Here is a 17,559-nt window from a genome sequence, read left to right on the forward strand (position 1 = left end):
TGTCCTTTGTCAACAACAAATTGTCGCTGTTTTTTGTGTTGAATATATGCTATATGGTAATTTATGAACCTAATAGGTATCTAAAGCCATTTGCACATAACAAAATATGTATTTTATCAAAGTAATTGTTGAACTGAAATACAATTAAGAAGCATATTAATAGTGAAATAATTATTAAGCTCTAACGTAAAATGATTTTTATTCATAACAAACTTAATACTGTAAACACATTGGCATTTGGCAAAAACTAAAGTACCTTTAGAAACACAATGTACATCCAGTTTTTTTTCCTTTAAATTTTTTTGGGGGGCCCAAGAGAGTGGGGGCCCTAAGCTATAGCTTGTTTAGCTTATACATAAATCCAGTAAATGCTGCATGACAGTCTTTTCCAGAGACTGTTGTCTTCTCATAATGTGACCAAAATACAACAGCCTTAGTTGAGTCATTTTAGCTTCTAGGGTCAGTTCAGGCTTGGTTTTATCTAGAACCCACTGGTTAGGTTTTTTTTGGCAGTCCAGGGTATCCGTAACACTCTCCTCCAACACCACATTTCAAAGAAAACTACTTTCTTCCTATCAGCTTTCTTCAATGTCCAGCTTTCACACTCATACATCGTAATAGGGAATCCGATGGCATGAATTAACTTGATCTTGGTGGCCTTGCTTGCATAGCCATTAGCAATCGGTGGTCGCATAGCTAACGCGCAGCTGTGATTTTGCCTGTTTCCTTGAGGGGATTCTTTGCAGCGGCTGAGCAAACACAAAAGGTTGCATTAAAGGGGCTCTTAAGTAACACAAAGCATGTGTGCGCCGGCTTCTCAATCATTTCCTGAACAACGATTCACTGTGGGCCATTTATGCACGGGAGGTTTTGCCTTGGATTTGCCACTCTTTAGATGCATATTTTCCCCATCCAAATTCTCAAAACTCAACAATAAGCCCCCATGCAGAGTTTTGAGAATTTGAATGGGGAAAATGTGCATCTAGAGAGCGGCAAATCCAAGGCAAAAATCTCCCTTGCATAAATGACCTGTGAAAAACTCCAAAAAAATATGCAGGGCAATTTAGCCTGGGACGCGCTGCTAATTACCAAGTATAAATGGCCATTAATGGGTTTCGAAGGTTGTCACTGGGTTAAGAATTGCACTGTTAGGTGTAGTAGAGTGTGTGTGGGGGGAGGGGGCTTCTCTATCACCGGCGTCCTCGGTGCCTTTTGAAACCTTCCCTGCGCCGCCTGCGAGGTCTACCTGCACCACATCCTGTATTGCATGCTAAGACTCTGCAAACATGAGGCATCCTGCCCTGAGAGGACTTTCCCTCCTCCACTCCCCACCCCTTTCTGTAGCCAACATCCAGAGAGAAGCTTTTCTCCCTCTCTCATAATACTAGAACACGGGGTCATCTGCAGAAGCTGGAGAGATTCAAAACAGATAAAGGGAGGTATTTCTTCACACGACGGACAGTGAAATTGTGGAACTCCCTGCCACAGGATGCGGTGATGGCTGCCAACTTGGAAGGCTTTAAGGGGGGAGTGGACATGGTCATGGAGGAGAGGGGTATCCATAGCTATTGGTCAAAATGGATACTAGTCATGATGCATACTCATTCTCTCCAGGATCAGAGGAACATGCCTATTATGTTAGGTGCCGTGGAACACAGGCAGGATGGTGGTGCTGTAGTTGTCTTGTTTGTGGGCTTCCTGGAGGCACCTGATTGGCCCCTGTGTGAACAGACTGCTGGACTTGATGGGCCTTGGTCTGATCCAGCGTGGCCTTCCTTACGTTCTTATGTTCTAACCTGGTGAGACGTTCTGGGGAACTTGGAAAGGGGTGTCAGAGCTGTTGACTGGGCTTGAGAAAAAGGGTATTCCATGTGTGCTGCTTCTGGGGTTTTTTCTATGGCCCTGCACAGCTTCCTCCATTCAACGTCAGAGGTGGAAGAAAGTCCAAGTTGCCACACACCAAGGGAGACTCTTGAGTTAGCCGCGCAGCCCATTTGTCGGGTTCCATATCGAGCGCAGAAGTGCAGAAACCGCCACATGTGGCATACCAAACAAGCTTCAGGACACCCTAAATCATGCACTTGGAGACTGTCCCCTAGAGCTTTCATTCATAGGGTCGCCATGAGTCGGAAGCGACTTGAAGGCACTTAACACACACACACACGAGCTGGCAACCCTAGTTATCCAATGAGTTTTAAGGCAAGCAAATATTTGAATCTGAGTCTCCCTAGGCCTAGACTTGTGTGTGTGTTAAGTGCCTTCAAGCCGCTTCCGACTCATGGCGACCCTATGAATGAAAGTCCTCCAAAATATCCTATCTTTGACAGCCTTGCTCAGATCTTGCAAATTGAAGGCTGTGGCTTCCTTTATTGAGTCAATCCATCTCTTGTTGGGTCTTCATCTTTTCCTGCTGCCCTCAACTTTTCCTAGCATGACTGTCTTTTCCAGTGACTCTTGTCATCTCATGACGTCACCAAAATACGATAGCCGCAGTTTAGTCATTTTAGCTTCTAGGGTCAGTTCAGGCTTGATTTGATCTATAACTCATTGATTTGTTTTTTTGGCAGTCCACGCTAGCCTGCTTATAGCACAGAGCTGAGATTGGCAGTGGCTCTCCAGAAATCTCCAATGGGATTTCCCAGCCCTGCCAGAGATCCTTTTAACTGGAGAAGCCACCAGTGGAACCGGTGCCTTGCGCAATAGAAAATGTGCTCTTTAGAAATCCCCTGAGTTGGGTGGAAAGCTGGCATGGAAAGGTTCTAAATTAAGGAAAGAAACTCTGCACTTCCCTTTTCTCAGGAGGAGTTTTGGACAGTGGCGGACTGGGTCCGCCCAGCAGAGGCTAGATGGCCATCTGTCAGCAATGCTGATTCTATGACCTTGGACAGTTCATGAGAGGGAGGGCATCTTGGCCATCTTCTAGAGGTCCCTGGGGGTGTGGGGGGGGAGATAGTTGTGAGTTTCCTGCATTGTGCAGGGGGTTGGACTAGATGACCCTGGTGGTCCCTTCCAACTTTATGATTCTATGGGTCTAAAAATATTGGTTGGCAGGAGACAAAGAAGGCCCACCCACAACTATAAGGCTATCATTTAATTTTTATTATTTTTTTTATTTTTAACATATTGCCTAATGTTGAAGGGGTCCCACTTCATTGGGGGCCCACAGGGCCCACTTGCCATCGGGCAAGCTAAAACAATGGCCAGTCCACCACTGGTTTTGGATGTCCCTACAACAGTGTCCCCGATCAGCTTTTCTATACAAGGAGATCTATAGACATAAGCAGATGTGCTGTGATGAAACAGGGTAGACCACACAAATATGTCAGGATGCACAGCATATGTTCTCTGTGGACAGACTTCTGCTGTGCGTGCTTACTCGGAAGAAGCCCCTACTGAATTCAGTGGCGCTCTCTCCCATGAAAGTTGGCATAGGATGGCAGCCTTATAGAATATATGATGAGATATTGACAAATTCAAGAATCTTCCAAAGTTTCACTTACTGCTCCACTTGGATTAAAAGTATTATTATTCAGCACTATCCGTGCGCACGGTACGTAGCAGAGGTCTCTGCCCCAAAGGAATTTACAGAACCAGTGGGGTATAATGGTAAACTACAACATAAGTAGAGTTGCCAGCTCCGGGTTGGGAAATACCTGTAGATTTTGGGGGCAGACCCTGAGGAGGGTGGAGCTTGGGGAGGGGAGGGACTTCAATGCCATAGAGTCCAATTGCCAAAGCGGCCATCTTCTCCAGGTGAACTGATCTCTATCGGCTGGATATCAGTCGTAATAGCGGGAGATCTCCAGTTACTACCTGGAGGTTGATACAAACAATAAATCTATGCTGTATTAACCGCAGTTATATAAAAAAAATTAGCACGAAGGCTCTGCTTTTAAACATCAGATTATATTCACCAATTATGAGTATCCCTTATTTATGTAACACTATATGTATCAAAATAAACATAAAAACATTTCCACAAAGTAATACAAAGTGTTAATTCACACTAGTTAATTTCAAAATCAGTTACTCAAGTGTCCACCACTCTTAACCACTGAACCACGCTGGCTCTCTGAGAACTATGGTAAATCTTTGATCGCTTTTTTCTCTCTCCTATGAATCTGCTCCAGCTTGCAGGTATCAATGAATGTTAATGCTCTTTTTAAAAAAAGAAAAGAGTTAAGGTAAGGTAAGGTGTAATCATTCAGCTAATGGGTTTGAGCTTTGATTTATACTCAACCACAGCTGGTACAATTGGCTTGATAAAAGCTGTACGAATGGGCAAATTCCATTATCTGGGTTGAAAAACAAGTCTCTAAAACAGCTTGTGGGATTGTTTGAAAATTTAACAGCCAGGTTTCAACCCATGGGGTTTTTCTTTGGTGGCTTATCATTATAATCATGATTCAGCCGTACATATGTTGTCTGCCTTACAAGATGCCAATACAAATATTAAATAATATTTCTTATGATTAATATTGCATGGACAAATATTGTCTATTTTACACTGCAAATTTTCTTGGGAACTGGGACCTGTCTAGTTTTACTCATATAGTTCTGACAGAAGACTCTACACTAAGTACTAACTCTTAGCAGTAATTATAAAGACTTAGCATCTAATGTGGTACTTTTAGCATTCAAAGGGCTTTCCATGCTTTTTCTTGTCAACATTCTTGTGGCAGCCCAGTATTATTGCGTCCATATTACGGATGGAAGGAGGGGAAAGTGAAGCTCTGAGACAGTGGCTTCCCTGAGGCTGTGGGGTGAGCTTTGAGCAGAGGCGAAATTTAAACCTGTTCCCTCCCAAGTCACTAGCCTTTCTCTCATCCATTATGCTACACCAGCTCTTAAGCAACGGCAACAATTTAAGGAGACTTCTCTATGTGCTTAAGAACTGGGCATGATGCTAAGTGGGGAAGGGCTATGGCTCAGTGGTAGAGCCTCTGCTTGGCATGCAGAATGCAGAAGGTCCCAGGTTCAATCCCCGGCATCTCCAGTTAAAGGGACAAAGCAAGTAGGTGATGTGAATTATCTCTGCCTGCTGATTTGGTCAAATGACTGTAAATTAAAGATTGATTGATACCTCTGCCTGAGACCCTGGAAAGCCACTGCTTTCTGACAGTATTGTCAGAGTAGGCAATACTGACTTTAATGGACCAAGGGTCTGATTCAGTAGAAGGCAGCTTTATGTGTTCATGTGGTCAGATTTTGTGCAGGGTTTTTCTCTCCAAGCATAATAGGAACCATTAGGGACTCTAATCTGGTTGCATGTTGTGTCCTGGTCAAGAATGAGTTTTTTACAAACCCTTTCTCCCCTTTTCCTTGTCCTCTGTCTCCCCCAAAGTTCCTATTTGCATCTCAGGAGGGGGGAAGCAAGAACCAGTGTGAGGTAGTGGTTAAAGCGTTGGACTGGAGAACTAGAAATCTACAGTGTCAATATTGACTATATTAATCATCACAATATTTATATAAGGAAGTGTACAGAGGTTATGTATATGAATGAAAACCAGAGTCCATTGGTGCTAGCTTTTAGCGAAGGCTTTGGCAGAGTTTGTTAAGTTATAAGAAATAAAGATGTCATTGTTTTTAATCACTTTTGGGATTTGCCATTCCTTTATGATGAGATTTTTGTCCATTGTTAAAAGTCCCATGTTATTTTATAACTTCTTTGAACAGAAGGGACCATTGTTGGGTTTTAAAAAATCCATTAATTAATTAAAGGTCAATTGGCTCTCCTCTAGTCTGCCCCGAGGAAAATTGTTAGTATAGAAGTAAAACATGCTGGGGGAAGAGAGATAAGACTGTTCTGTTGTTTTCTTGAGGTTTTCCGGAAGCCATGTCAAGTATTTGTGGATTTTCAAGAAGGGGTTAGCCAAGGGGTTAGTGACTGAGAAGGTTGGACCAGAACCAACGGGATGAAATTAAATCAAAAGAGTTTCCGGCTAAACATTAGGAAGAACTTTCTAATAGTTAGAGCTGTTCCTTAGTGGAACAGGCTTCCTCTGGAGGTGGTGGGCTCTCCTTTCCTGGAGGTTTTTAAGCAGAGCCCCATGGCACAGAGTGGTAAGCTGCAGTACTGCAGTCAAAAGCTCTGCTCACGACCTGGGTTAAATCCTGACAGAAGTCGGTTTCAGGTAGCCAGCTCAAGGTAGCCTTCCATCCTTCCGAGGTTGGTAAAATGAGTACCCAGCTTCCTGGGGGTAAAGTGTAGATGACTGGGGAAGTCAATGGCAAACCATCCCATAAACATCGTCTGCCTAGTAAACGTCACCCCATGGGTCAGTAATGACCTGGTGCTTGCACAGGGGACTACCTTTACCTTTTACCTAGATGGCCATCTGTCAGCTATGCTCATTCTATGACCTTAGGCAGATCATGAGAGGGAGGGCAGGAAGGTTTGTATCAGTGTTTGGTTCTCGTGGCCCTTTCTTGCAGACCCAGGGTAGTGCCGATCGCCACTTTGGGGTGAGGAAGCATTTTCCTCCAGGCCAGATTGGCCAGGGATCCTGGAGGGTTTCTTTTGCCTTCTTCTGGGTGTGGAGTAGGGGTCATTGAGGGTGTGTGGTGGGGGAGGAAGTTGTGAATTTCCTGCATTGTGCAGGGGGTTGGACTAGATGTCTCTGGTGGTCCCTTCCAACTCGAAGATGCTATGATTCTAAGTATGAAAATAAAAGACCCAACCCACCTATGAAACATGACATACTTTGTCTGCTAATAGGTACCGATGGGCAGAAGCATGGAAAGATAATTGAAGAAGAAGAAGAAGAGTTGGTTTTTATATGCCGACTTTCTCTGCCACTTAAGGGAGAATCAAACCTGCTTAAAATCACCTTCCCCTCCCCACAACAGACACCCTGTTAGGTAGGTGGGGCGGAGAGAGTGTGACTTGCCCAAGGTCACCCAGCTGGCTTTGAGTGTAGGAGTGGGGAAACAAATCCAGTTCACCAGATTAGCCTCTCCCGCTCATGTGGAGGAGTGGGGAATCAAACCTGGTTCTCCAGATCAGACTCCACCACTCCAAACCACCGTTCTTAACCACTACACCACGCTGGCTCTCCATATTGCTTTATATCTAGGGTTGCCTGCTCTGGTTCGGGAAATAACTGGAGATTTTTGGGGTGGAGCCTGAGGAGGGCGGGGTTTGGGGAGGGACTTCAATGCCATAGAGTCCAATTGCCAAAGCGGCCATTTTCTCCAGGTGAACTGATCTCTATCGGCTGGAGATCAGTCGTAATAGCAGGAGATCTCCAGCTAGTACCTGGAGGTTATCAAGAAGAGACAGCACAATAAACAGTTAGTGTTAGTGAATATAATAGTGTCAAAACATACAAAAATACAATAACAAGACCCGAAGGTTCCTTTCAGAGATCTCTTCAAGCAGGATCTCTGAAAGGAACCTTCAGGTCTAGTGCAAGATATTGCCCATTGGGTCTTTTGAATTGTCTTTTTTGATTGTACAGCTGATGAAGCCCATAGCGAAACGTGGTCACATGATCTAGACGACACGTCCTTGGAACTGTTGCGGATTTATCGGAGTTCTGTTCCCAGTTCTTCGGTTATTTCCTATGGGAAAATAGAAATATTTGTCCATATTTTTCATGACTTCTTGTCAAATCCTTGCTTATTTGTGAATGGACATTGTATTTCATGTCAATTCCATCATGAAGTATTAGCTGTTACTTTTTGGCTACTTTGTGCATTTGATTAATGTATATGTTGTCTGTGGTTTTTTGTGTTTGTTATTGTATTTTTGTATGTTTTGACACTATTATATTCACTAACAATAACTGTTTATTGTGCTGTCTCTTAGCTTGATTACCTACTTTACAGCACAGAGCCTTGCTTTCTTCTAGTACCTGCCCTATTTATATCTGTAGAAGAAGGTATAGAGGGAACTCTGGAACTCCCTGCTCGACCTTGACCTCTTAACATGCATGTGATTTTGCAGCCAGCTATGTTTCCACTTAAAGCTCCCATGGCCCTTAACCGCCATGCCCAAGAAGGATGTTAAGTTGGTTGGAGCAGGAAATGGTCGGGAGCCAGGGCTCTTGGGTTCAATAGGAAGATGACATGTTGTCGATAGCAATGTGTAAGAGGTTGCAGGTGACAATGGGAAGCTATCTTCTTCGGCCAAAATCACACCTGTGGCTTAAAACACTTTGGAACCTCTCTCCTGCTGCCGCTGTATACATGAGAACTAGACTGGAACGGGAGAGGCCTGCGTTTAAATCCCCACGTGGCCACAAAGCTGGCGGCGTGACCCGGGCTGGTCACCTTCTCTTAGCCTATCCTAACTTGCACAGTTGTTAGGAGGCAAAAAAATGAGGAAAGGGAGATCCCAGAGCTACTGGGGTAGTACAAATGTAGTAAATATGAAATCGTTTTAAATGTGCTTGCCTGGGCTTTTCTATGAAGTCATGCAGGAAATTGGCTGTACAACTGCATTCCAACTTTTGTTCGGTTTTGGTGACAGGTGAATTTCTAGCTGAAATTAGTTTTTTCCCCAAATATTTTTCTCTTTTCCTTCCTTGTATGGATGTTTTTCTTTGAGTCGGAGATCAAGAAACAGCTTGTTTTGAACGGCTATGGCAGCGCACCAGGCTGGTGTATATTTTTTCCTTTTTGTGTGGGAGTGTTGTAGGGTTGCACGGTCCCTCTTCGCCAGCAGCGGGAGGTTTTTGGGGTGGAGCCGGAGGAGGGTGGGGTTTGGGGAGGGGAGGGACTCCACGGTCATAGAGTCCAATGGTCAAAGTGGCCTTTTTCTCCAGGGGAACCGATCTCTATCGGCTGGCAATCAGTTGTAATATCAGGAGATCTCCAGCTAGTACCTGGAGGTTGGCAGCCCTAGTGTGTTGCCTTCCAACTTTGCTACAACCATCAGCTGGGCTGACTTCCTTTCTGATGAGGGTAATGTGTGAATGGTGTGAATGGTGATACAGGTCAGGGAATCATCCCAAATAATACCTAAGGTGCTTTTTTCAATGCACGTATGATTCCAGCCTTCATCTAGCTAGGAACAAAGTCAGGAATTTGAGGACGGCGTGATTGATGTTAGTGAGGTAGAGAGATAAGGCGGTTATGAGGATCTTCTGAGTTCCAAGGGCCTGCTTTTCGTCTTTTCCTGATGAATATTCCTCTGCTTGGTTCTCTAAGTTGGCTTTATATTTCCCCCCCCCAGCTCCCCCTCTTCTTAGAGGGGTACCCCTCAGCATGCTGGCCACCTATCAAGCTGCAAGGAGATGATTCGCTATCATGGAATCCCAGACATTTCTGTGGTAAGTCAGAAAGGATTGGCTGAATCAGGGAAGGGGCATCACGCCTTCCGAACCAAGATGGTGGTGTTCATCCAAACTGGGGAGAAAAAGAGGAGAGAGAAAGAGAGGTGGAAATGTGTTTTCAGTTGAGAGCCAGTATGGGGTAGTGGTGGAGAGCAATGGTTTCAAGCGGTGGAGTCTGATCTGGAGAACCGGGTTTGATTCCCCACTCCGCCACAGGAGCAGCGGATGCTAATCTGGTGAACCGGGTTTGTTTCCCCACTCCAACACATGAAGCCAGCTGGGTGACCTTGGGCTAGTCACAGCTCTCTTCGAGCTCTCTCAGCCCCACCTACCTCACAGGGTATCTGTTGTGGTGAGGGGAAGGGAAGGTGATTGTAAGCAAGTTTGATTCTTCCTTAAGTGGTAGAGAAAGTTGGCATATAAAAACCAACTCTTCTTCCTCCTCTTCTTCTTCCTCTTCTCCTTCTTCTTCTGCCCACTGGGAAATTTCCCTGTAAGTTAGATAGACAGACCACCACTGCTCAAAGCCGAGAGCAAATAACATTTGCATTGGATGCTTGCTGGGAAGGGTTCCCAGCTCCAGGTTGGGAAATACCTGGAGATTTTTGGGGTGGAGCCTAAGGAAGGCGGGGTTTGGGAATGGGAGGGACTTCAATGGAGCATAATGCCATAGCGTCCACCTTCCAAAGTGGCCATTTTCTACAGGTGAATTGATCTCTGTCCCCTGGAGGATGGCAACCCCATGTGAATTTGGAGCAGATCTCAGCTGATGAGTTTTCGGTCATTTGAGATTTAAAGAAACCTGCCTGTGCCCTTCTCTTAGGTCTCCTTCCTGCTGCTCTTGTGTTTCCCCCACTCAGGGTTGGGCGAAAACTGCATTTTTACCCACGAGCTTCTTCCTTCAACTCGTATTTCTAACAACATCAAAAAACTGGTGAGTGTATCCCACCCCCCTTGACACAGATGTTCACAGTGCTTCCTCTGAGGTTTCAACATAAACTTATATAGCCAAGACTAGCCTGATCTCCTCAGGTCTCAGAAGCTAAGTGGGGTTGGCCCTGGTTAGTACTTGGATGGGAGACCAACAAGGAAGGATTGCTACACAGAGGAAGGCCATGGCAAACCACGTCTGCTTATCTCTTGTCTTGAAAATACAACCTTCTATGCTTTTTAAAAATTAATCTTGATAGTTCTTCCAGATTTAGTGATACAAGCAAGGTTGGTGTCCGCTCTGTCTTGAAGAAATTATGTTGCCCACATGATATCTTCATTTGACTTCACTCAATCCATTACTAGTTCCTATTAGGGAGATCATTTAGTGTAGCCAGTGCTATAGAGTAAAAAGAAGCCTACCCAACCACTACAGTCATCTTTGGAGGCCCTACATCCATGACTCCACCATAGGGTTGCCAACCTCCAGGTACTAGCTGACTCTCCTGGTATTCTCAATCATGGCACGGAAATTATCGAATTCCCTTCCCAGGGTAGGGTTGTAGAAGGGAGGGCAGGAACAGGCTTGCTGGCCCTGCACTGATGCATGACTTCATTTCTGGCGCAAACCCAGAAGTGGCATCATAACATCAGGGCAACGCACTAGGATTTAGCCCAAACTCTGTGGTTTACCCATCAAGCGTTGGGTGAATACTAGAGTTCCGCGCCTACTCGATGATGTCACTTCTGGTTCCGTGCCAGAAGCGTCAGTGCGATGACAGCAAGCCCCCCCTTCCCCCTGCTAGTTTGTGAAGTGACGGCAGAGAATAGGGGGATGCTGCTGGGAGGTCTTCCATTATAATGGGACACCTGGCCCCCTACCCCAGGGAGATTCTTTTGTCCCCCTCTGTCACTGTTCCTGGTTGGGAAATACCTGGAGATTTGGGGGCGGAGCCTAAGGAGAGCGGGGTTTGGGGAGGGGAGGGACCTCAATAGAGTCCAATTGCCAAAGCAGCCATTTTCTCCTGGTGAACTGATCTCTATCGGCTGGAGATCTATTGCAATAGCGGGAGATCTCCAGCCACCACCTGGAGGTTGGCAACTCTAATCACTGTCTTCAGCCAGAGGGTGAAAACTTTTCTGTTTTGTTTGGCATCAGTAACTTTCCTTCCTCTTATGTATATTTTTTGTTGCATTGTTTTAAAAGTCTGACTTGTATAGGAGTAAGAGGGACCTTCAGACTCTGTACTTCAAAATGTAAACATACACCCACTCAGGCCTTTCCCACTTATTACTCCTTCCTCTCCCCCCATCCAACCCTCACCTGCCTCTCTCTGTCTCTCTTCAGAAAGAACTCATGCTCTTGGATTACCCAGTATCACAGCCGTCCAACCTGAAATCAGTAAGTTATTAAAAACATTCTGTTATTTAGTGAAATAGCTGGGCATACAAAAAAAAAGATTTCTGATGTTATTGAAAGGGGCATCATCCAGGTTGCCTGTCATGCTCGCACTGCCGCTTGATGGAGCAGTGGGAGCAAAAATTCTCGAAACTCTATGGATTTTACGATAGAGATTTGGAGAATTCCTAGAGTGTCGCATAATGCTGTGACAACACTTCCAGGTAGGCAGCTGGAAGTGACATCATGGCCTCAGCAATGCCTGTTTGTAGCGTCCCCGCCCCCAGGGGTTGCTAGCTGAGAGCTGGCGACCTTACATCATTCAGATATGAGGGGAAACCATAGTTTGCTGCCATTTTGTTGGGCTCTAAGGTGCTGCGGGACTCCAATTTTGTTCTGACTAACAGGTCTACCCACCTGAAACTAACAATAGTGGAGTAAGCCACATTCCGACAATCACACAGGTGGGGGCTCAGCAGTAGAGAATCCACATTGCATACAGAAGGTCCCAGGTTCAATCCCCAACATCTCCAGGTAAAGGATCTTGGATAGTACATGATGGGAAAGATCTCTGTCTGAGACCCTGGTGAGCACTGCCATTTCGAGCAGATTCCATGTACCTTAATGAACCAGTGATCTGATGCAGTATAAGGCAACTCCATGAGTTGTTCAACCACAGTTAGACTAATTAATCCCTAGTTTCCTGGTGATATCTGTTGAGCCTAGCCTGTGTTTGTCCAAAGCGGAAATGTGGTGTGTGACTATGCTCTGTTTCTCAGGCTAGGCCAATCTTGTCAGATCTCGGAAGCTAAGCAGGGTCAGCCCTGGTTAGTACTTGGATGGGAGACCACCAAGGAAGTCCAGACCAGGATACCTACGCAGAAGCAGGCAATGGCAAACCATCTCTGAATGTGTCTTGCTATTAAAAATCCATTGATGTCTCTGATCTTAATAAATTATCGCCGATGTCTTACCTCCTTAATATAAGTAATTCAGAATGTAGGAGAGCTTTCACCTCAACGCGACCCAACGCTTTCCCATCGGCACTGATAGAAGGCAAATATAAAAAGATCCCTTTTCAGGAACGTGTGTGCATTTGCCAGGATGGTAGTGTAGAAACAATAGAACATATGTTATTTGATTGCAGGATTTATAATAAAATTCGGCAAGAACTGATACGACCCATTTTGGCTGGCCTTCCAACTAGCCAAAGATCCACCCAAATAAAGATAACACTTTCAGACAGGAATAGTGAGACAACTCATAAAGTTGCCAAGTATGCAAGGCTAGGTATTAAGCTTAGAAGTACTTGGTCTAACTCTGACAAGGGAAATGGAATGTATAACTGAATGGGTAATATTAATGTAAATATTTAATTTTATTGTAAACATTTTATTCTAACTGATGTTTTTATGTACAGATATTGTTATATTTTTATACCTTTTAATCAAATTTTAATTCTTTTGAATATCATTCCTGACCCATGGGGTGACGTCACATCCCGACGTTTCCAAGGCAGACTTTGTTTACGGGGTGGTTTGCTAGTGCCTTCCCCAGTCATCTTCCCTTTACCCCCAGCGAGCTGGGTCCTCATTTCACCGACCTCGGAAGGAGGGAAGGCTGAGTCAACCTTGAGCCGCTACCTGAAACCGACTTCTGTCGGGATCGAACTCAGGTCGTGAGCAGAGCCTGGACTACAGTACCGCAGCTTACCACTCTGCGCCACAGATATATTGTTAGATTTTACTTTTTTAATCAATGTTAATTTCTTGAATGTTTACTTTGCTGGTCAATGTCTGTAATAAATTGAAATTGAATTGAATGTCTCTTGCCTTGAAAACTCTACGGGGTCACCATAAATCATCTGCGACTTGACAGCACTTTGCACCACTAGAGGGTGACTGCTCAGGTTTGGCAAAGAGTGAAGAATTTGGTGCAGTCTGCTATGATGGCCTGTACTTTTCCACCTCCTGGTTTGAGAAACAGGTTTATAACACACCCAGCCTCGTTTTCTTCCTACCTGCATATTTCTCTCTAACATCCCCTGGCCCCGTTTCCCCTAGGATGGACTTTGTTTCAACTTTTGGCAACTTCATTTCGTCTCCCGGGAGCTGAGCCGCATGCTACAGGTGGCCGGGTCTGAACTGCGTAAAAACATCTCGGACTTAGAAACGTGGATGAATTTAGATGACCTGTTTGAAAACTGTGCAATAGAAGTAAGTTATGAATTGATATTTAAAAGGGATTCCTGTTGTCTTCAGTAGTGTTTGTAGCCTCTCCTGTCCTGAGGGTTAGGGCAGATAGCAATATTTGTATATGAATCTATGTAAAGGTAAAGGTAGTCCCCTATTCATGCCATGGGCCATTACTGACCCATGGGGTGACATCACCTCATGACGTTTACTTGGTAGGCAAAAGCCTTTTATACAGGGATGTTTCTGCGCGGTCACCCCTGCCGACTGCTTCAGGGCTTCCTTTTGATTATGCATGCCTTTTCCACCCGCCAGAGGCCGCCTCGCTCTCCCCACACATTTTGGCCCCTTTTCCCAGATACTGTTTTAGCCGGAATCTGGAAAATGTGGGCAAAACGCACAGGGAGAACGAGGCGACCTCTGATGGGTGGGAAAGGCATGCATAATCAAAAGGAATCTCCGAAGCAGTCAACAGGGGGGTCCACAGGGAAATGTCCCTGCATAAAAGGCCTATGTTTATGGCGTTGTTTGCCATTGCCTTCCCCAGTTATCCACACTTTATTTTTTAGGAAACCTGGGTTGGTATAATGTTTAGTCTTTTAGACAAGGGCGTGGTGTAGTGGTTAAGAGTGGTGGACTCTAATCTGGTGAGCCAGGTTTAATTCCCCACTCCTCCACATGAACAGCGGTCTCTAATCTGGTGACCCGGGTTTAATTCCCCACCCCTCCACATGAGCGGCAGACTCTAATCTGGTGACCCGGGTTTAATTCCCCACTCCTCCACATGAGCGGCAGACTCTAATCTGGTGACCCAGGTTTAATTCCCCACTCCTCCACATGAGCGGCAGACTCTAATCTGGTGACCCGGGTTTAATTCCCCACCCCTCCACATGAGCGGTGGACTCTAATCTGGTGAACCGGGTTTAATTCCGCACTCCTCCAAATGAGCAGCATATAAAAACCAACTCTTCTTCTTCTTCTTCTTCTATGCCTCACAGAGTGACTGCGTGGATTTTGAGAGGGCAAACATCTCTATGTTCCTGGATTCAATTCCTGACATATTTGAAGCAGTGAAAGCCAACATGTCGCATCCTCCCACCAACTACAGTAGTTGCACCCCTATCCGGTGCCAACCAGGTGAGATTCCCAGGCAGGGGGTGGGAGTGTAGAATGCAGATGCCCGTTGGCTGAGTGGTCACTTTCTGCAGTGGACATGACTCTCCATGCTGAGCTGGTTCTGCCAAGCGATGAAGACAATTCGGCTGCGCATCCATGTTTCAGAATTTTTAGGAAGAGGACAGAGGTGAATTTTTCCCTGCTGCCTTTTTTCTACTATTATTTTACCAAGCTTTAATATAAAACAAATGTCAAAAAATGCAGCGGATTAAACGAGGAGCGTCATCTTTTCCTAATGACCCATTTCCTCCCCCCATTAAAAAAATAAACATCCCATTTGCAACAAAGATAAAAAACCTGTCTTCTTAGGCAGATTTTTATCTTTGTTGCAAATGGGATGTTATTCTATTCCCTGAAGGAATAGAATCTGCGTGATTGTAAATGTGTGTATGTGGGTTTTTTTCTTGTTAAAAAATTAATAAAATATCTTGGGGGGGGGGAGATAAAAACCTGTCAACAATATCAATATCGCAGTACATTCTCCCCATATTGTCATCCTTTCCTGGGAGATAAGAAGCTAAAGTTTCCCTTCTCTTAGCAGACTCCCCTCAGGAGATAACCACTCAAGTAGCCAAATTTTGCCTCCGGTCTAGTAGGATTCGTAAACGGCTGATCGAAAACCTTTCCCCTTACAAGATCTTTCCCCCTCTTCTTCAAATCATCCCTCCCAGAACCATCAACTTTTATTATTTTATTTTATTGTTTTAACTTCTTTGACTTTCATTCATCATCATCATCATCATCATTTATTTATTTATTACGGTCAAAGACCAGCTTACACAGAAAGACTTTTATTCAGAGCTGAGATGGTATCAAAATAGAATTTGATTGATTGAACAAGAAGCATCATCTTTTCTTAACAACCTATTTTCTCCCCCTATTAAAAAATAAAGATCCCATTTGCAACAAAGATAAAAATCTGTCTACAATATCTATATATCAGTTATCTTCAGTCAATGGCAGATATAGCTTAGTGCAGGGGGGCACCTTGGCGTCTGCTAACACCTTTTCTGGCACCCGCCAAATGTTTTTTTAGAAGGTGGGGACAGATGGGGCTTTTGCCCAGCAAGGCTTTTGATTGGTCACTGAAGAAGAAGAAGAGTTGGTTTTTCTATGCCGGATTTCTCTACCACTTAAACCGGCAAACCAGCTTACAATCCCTTCCCTTCCCCTCCCCACAACAGACACCCTGTGAGGTAGGTGGGGCTGAGAGAGCTGTGACTAGCCCAAGATCACCCAGCTGGCTTCGTGTGCAGGAGTGGGGAAACAAATCCAGTTCAACAGACTAGCCTCCACCGCTCACGTGCAGGAGCGGGGAATCCAGCCCGGTTCTCCAGATCAGAGTCCACCGCTCCAAACCACCTCTCTTAACCACTACACCATGCTGGATATTTGATTGGCTGTGCAGATTTTAAAAAAACGTTGCTTTGGCAGCAGCTGCCACCACAGCACTAGGATCTTTACCAGGTGACTGAAAGTAAGCGGTGGCAACCATTTTCCTCTTGCTTTTGCTTCCTTGGTGGTCTCTAGCCAAGTACTAAGCAGGGCCTGCCTTGCTTACCGGTAGTTTTCAAGCATTGATAAGACTCGGCAAATCAGGGTATTCTGGCTCCTTCCTGATGTTAGCAGTCTCATCGGCAAATGGGCAACTGAAGCAGAGACCATAAATGGCTGCCTTGATTTAGTGAGTTTGTTGCTGGGGTAGGATTTGAACTCGGGATTTCCCAGCTCCTCTTAAAACCACCGTCCCACACCACCGCCACCCTTTTCGTCAATCATCTCAATATTGCCTACTGCTTGTTCTTGCTACCCGAAGGGGCTGGCTCTCTTCCTCCTCCTCTAACCAGTTGCTCTTTTTTTTACAGATTCTCTTAGCACTCCATACCCCGGGTACTCTTCACAAATGCTGGACAACATCCAGACATCCAAATCAACCATCCTTCGAAGGCATCACTGGCTTCTGATTCCAATTGCCTTCCTGATCTGCCTTTTCAGCGTTTTGAAATTTTCAGGCCGGATCCCAGCCCAGCCCTTGCCGGTAAGTCTGACATGAAGAAAAAGAAGAACAGTTGGTTTTTAGACCCCAATTTTCTCTACCTTTAAGGAGTTTCAAACGGGCTTACAATCACCTTCCCTTCCTCTCCCCACAACAGACATCTCGTGAGGTAGGTGGGGCTGAGAGAGTTTGGAGAGAACTGTGACTAGCCCAAGGTCACCCAGCAGGCTTCATGTAGGAGTGGGGAATCAAACCCAGTTCTCCCGATTAGAGTCTGCCGCTCATGTGGAGGAGTGGGGAAACAAACCTGGTTCTCCAGTTTAGAGTCCACCGCTCTTTACTACACCACCACACCACATCCAATAAGAGATGTAGAAGCAGAAGAAATACAGCAAAGAGCAAAAAAAAAAAAAGTAAGTGGTGAAGGGGCAGGGAGAAAAGGTAACCTAAAATGAGACATAAGAGAGCCAGCGTGGTGCAGTGGTTAACAGAGGTGGACTCTAATCTGGAGAACCGGGTTTGATTCCCTACTCCTCCACAACAGCAGCAGAGGCTAATCTGGTGAACTGGGTTGGTTTCCCCACTCCT

At 45.2% G+C, this 17,559-nt stretch overlaps 1 protein-coding gene across 1 annotated transcript; it reads left to right on the forward strand.

Moving 5' to 3' along the window:
• Positions 1-9,239: 9,239 nt before the first annotated feature.
• On the forward strand, positions 9,240-17,028 carry FLT3LG (fms related receptor tyrosine kinase 3 ligand). The gene is made up of 6 exons (XM_056864270.1): positions 9,240-9,275; positions 10,102-10,212; positions 11,557-11,610; positions 13,671-13,823; positions 14,798-14,936; positions 16,841-17,028. The coding sequence occupies exons 1-6, from the start codon at positions 9,240-9,242 to the stop codon at positions 17,026-17,028; spliced, it is 681 nt and encodes a 226-aa protein (XP_056720248.1).
• Positions 17,029-17,559: the final 531 nt, after the last annotated feature.

The sequence above is a fragment of the Euleptes europaea genome, chromosome 18, assembly GCF_029931775.1.
Source record: "Euleptes europaea isolate rEulEur1 chromosome 18, rEulEur1.hap1, whole genome shotgun sequence".
Lineage (NCBI taxonomy): Eukaryota > Metazoa > Chordata > Lepidosauria > Squamata > Sphaerodactylidae > Euleptes > Euleptes europaea.

Coding starts and splice junctions, on each gene's coding strand:
- FLT3LG (XM_056864270.1), top strand. CDS start 9,240: ATGATTCGCTATCATGGAATCCCAGACATTTCTGTG. Junction 13,824..14,797: donor TTGAAAACTGTGCAATAGAA/GTAAGTTATGAA, acceptor TATGCCTCACAG/AGTGACTGCGTGGATTTTGA. Junction 14,937..16,840: donor CCCTATCCGGTGCCAACCAG/GTGAGATTCCCA, acceptor TTTTTTTTACAG/ATTCTCTTAGCACTCCATAC.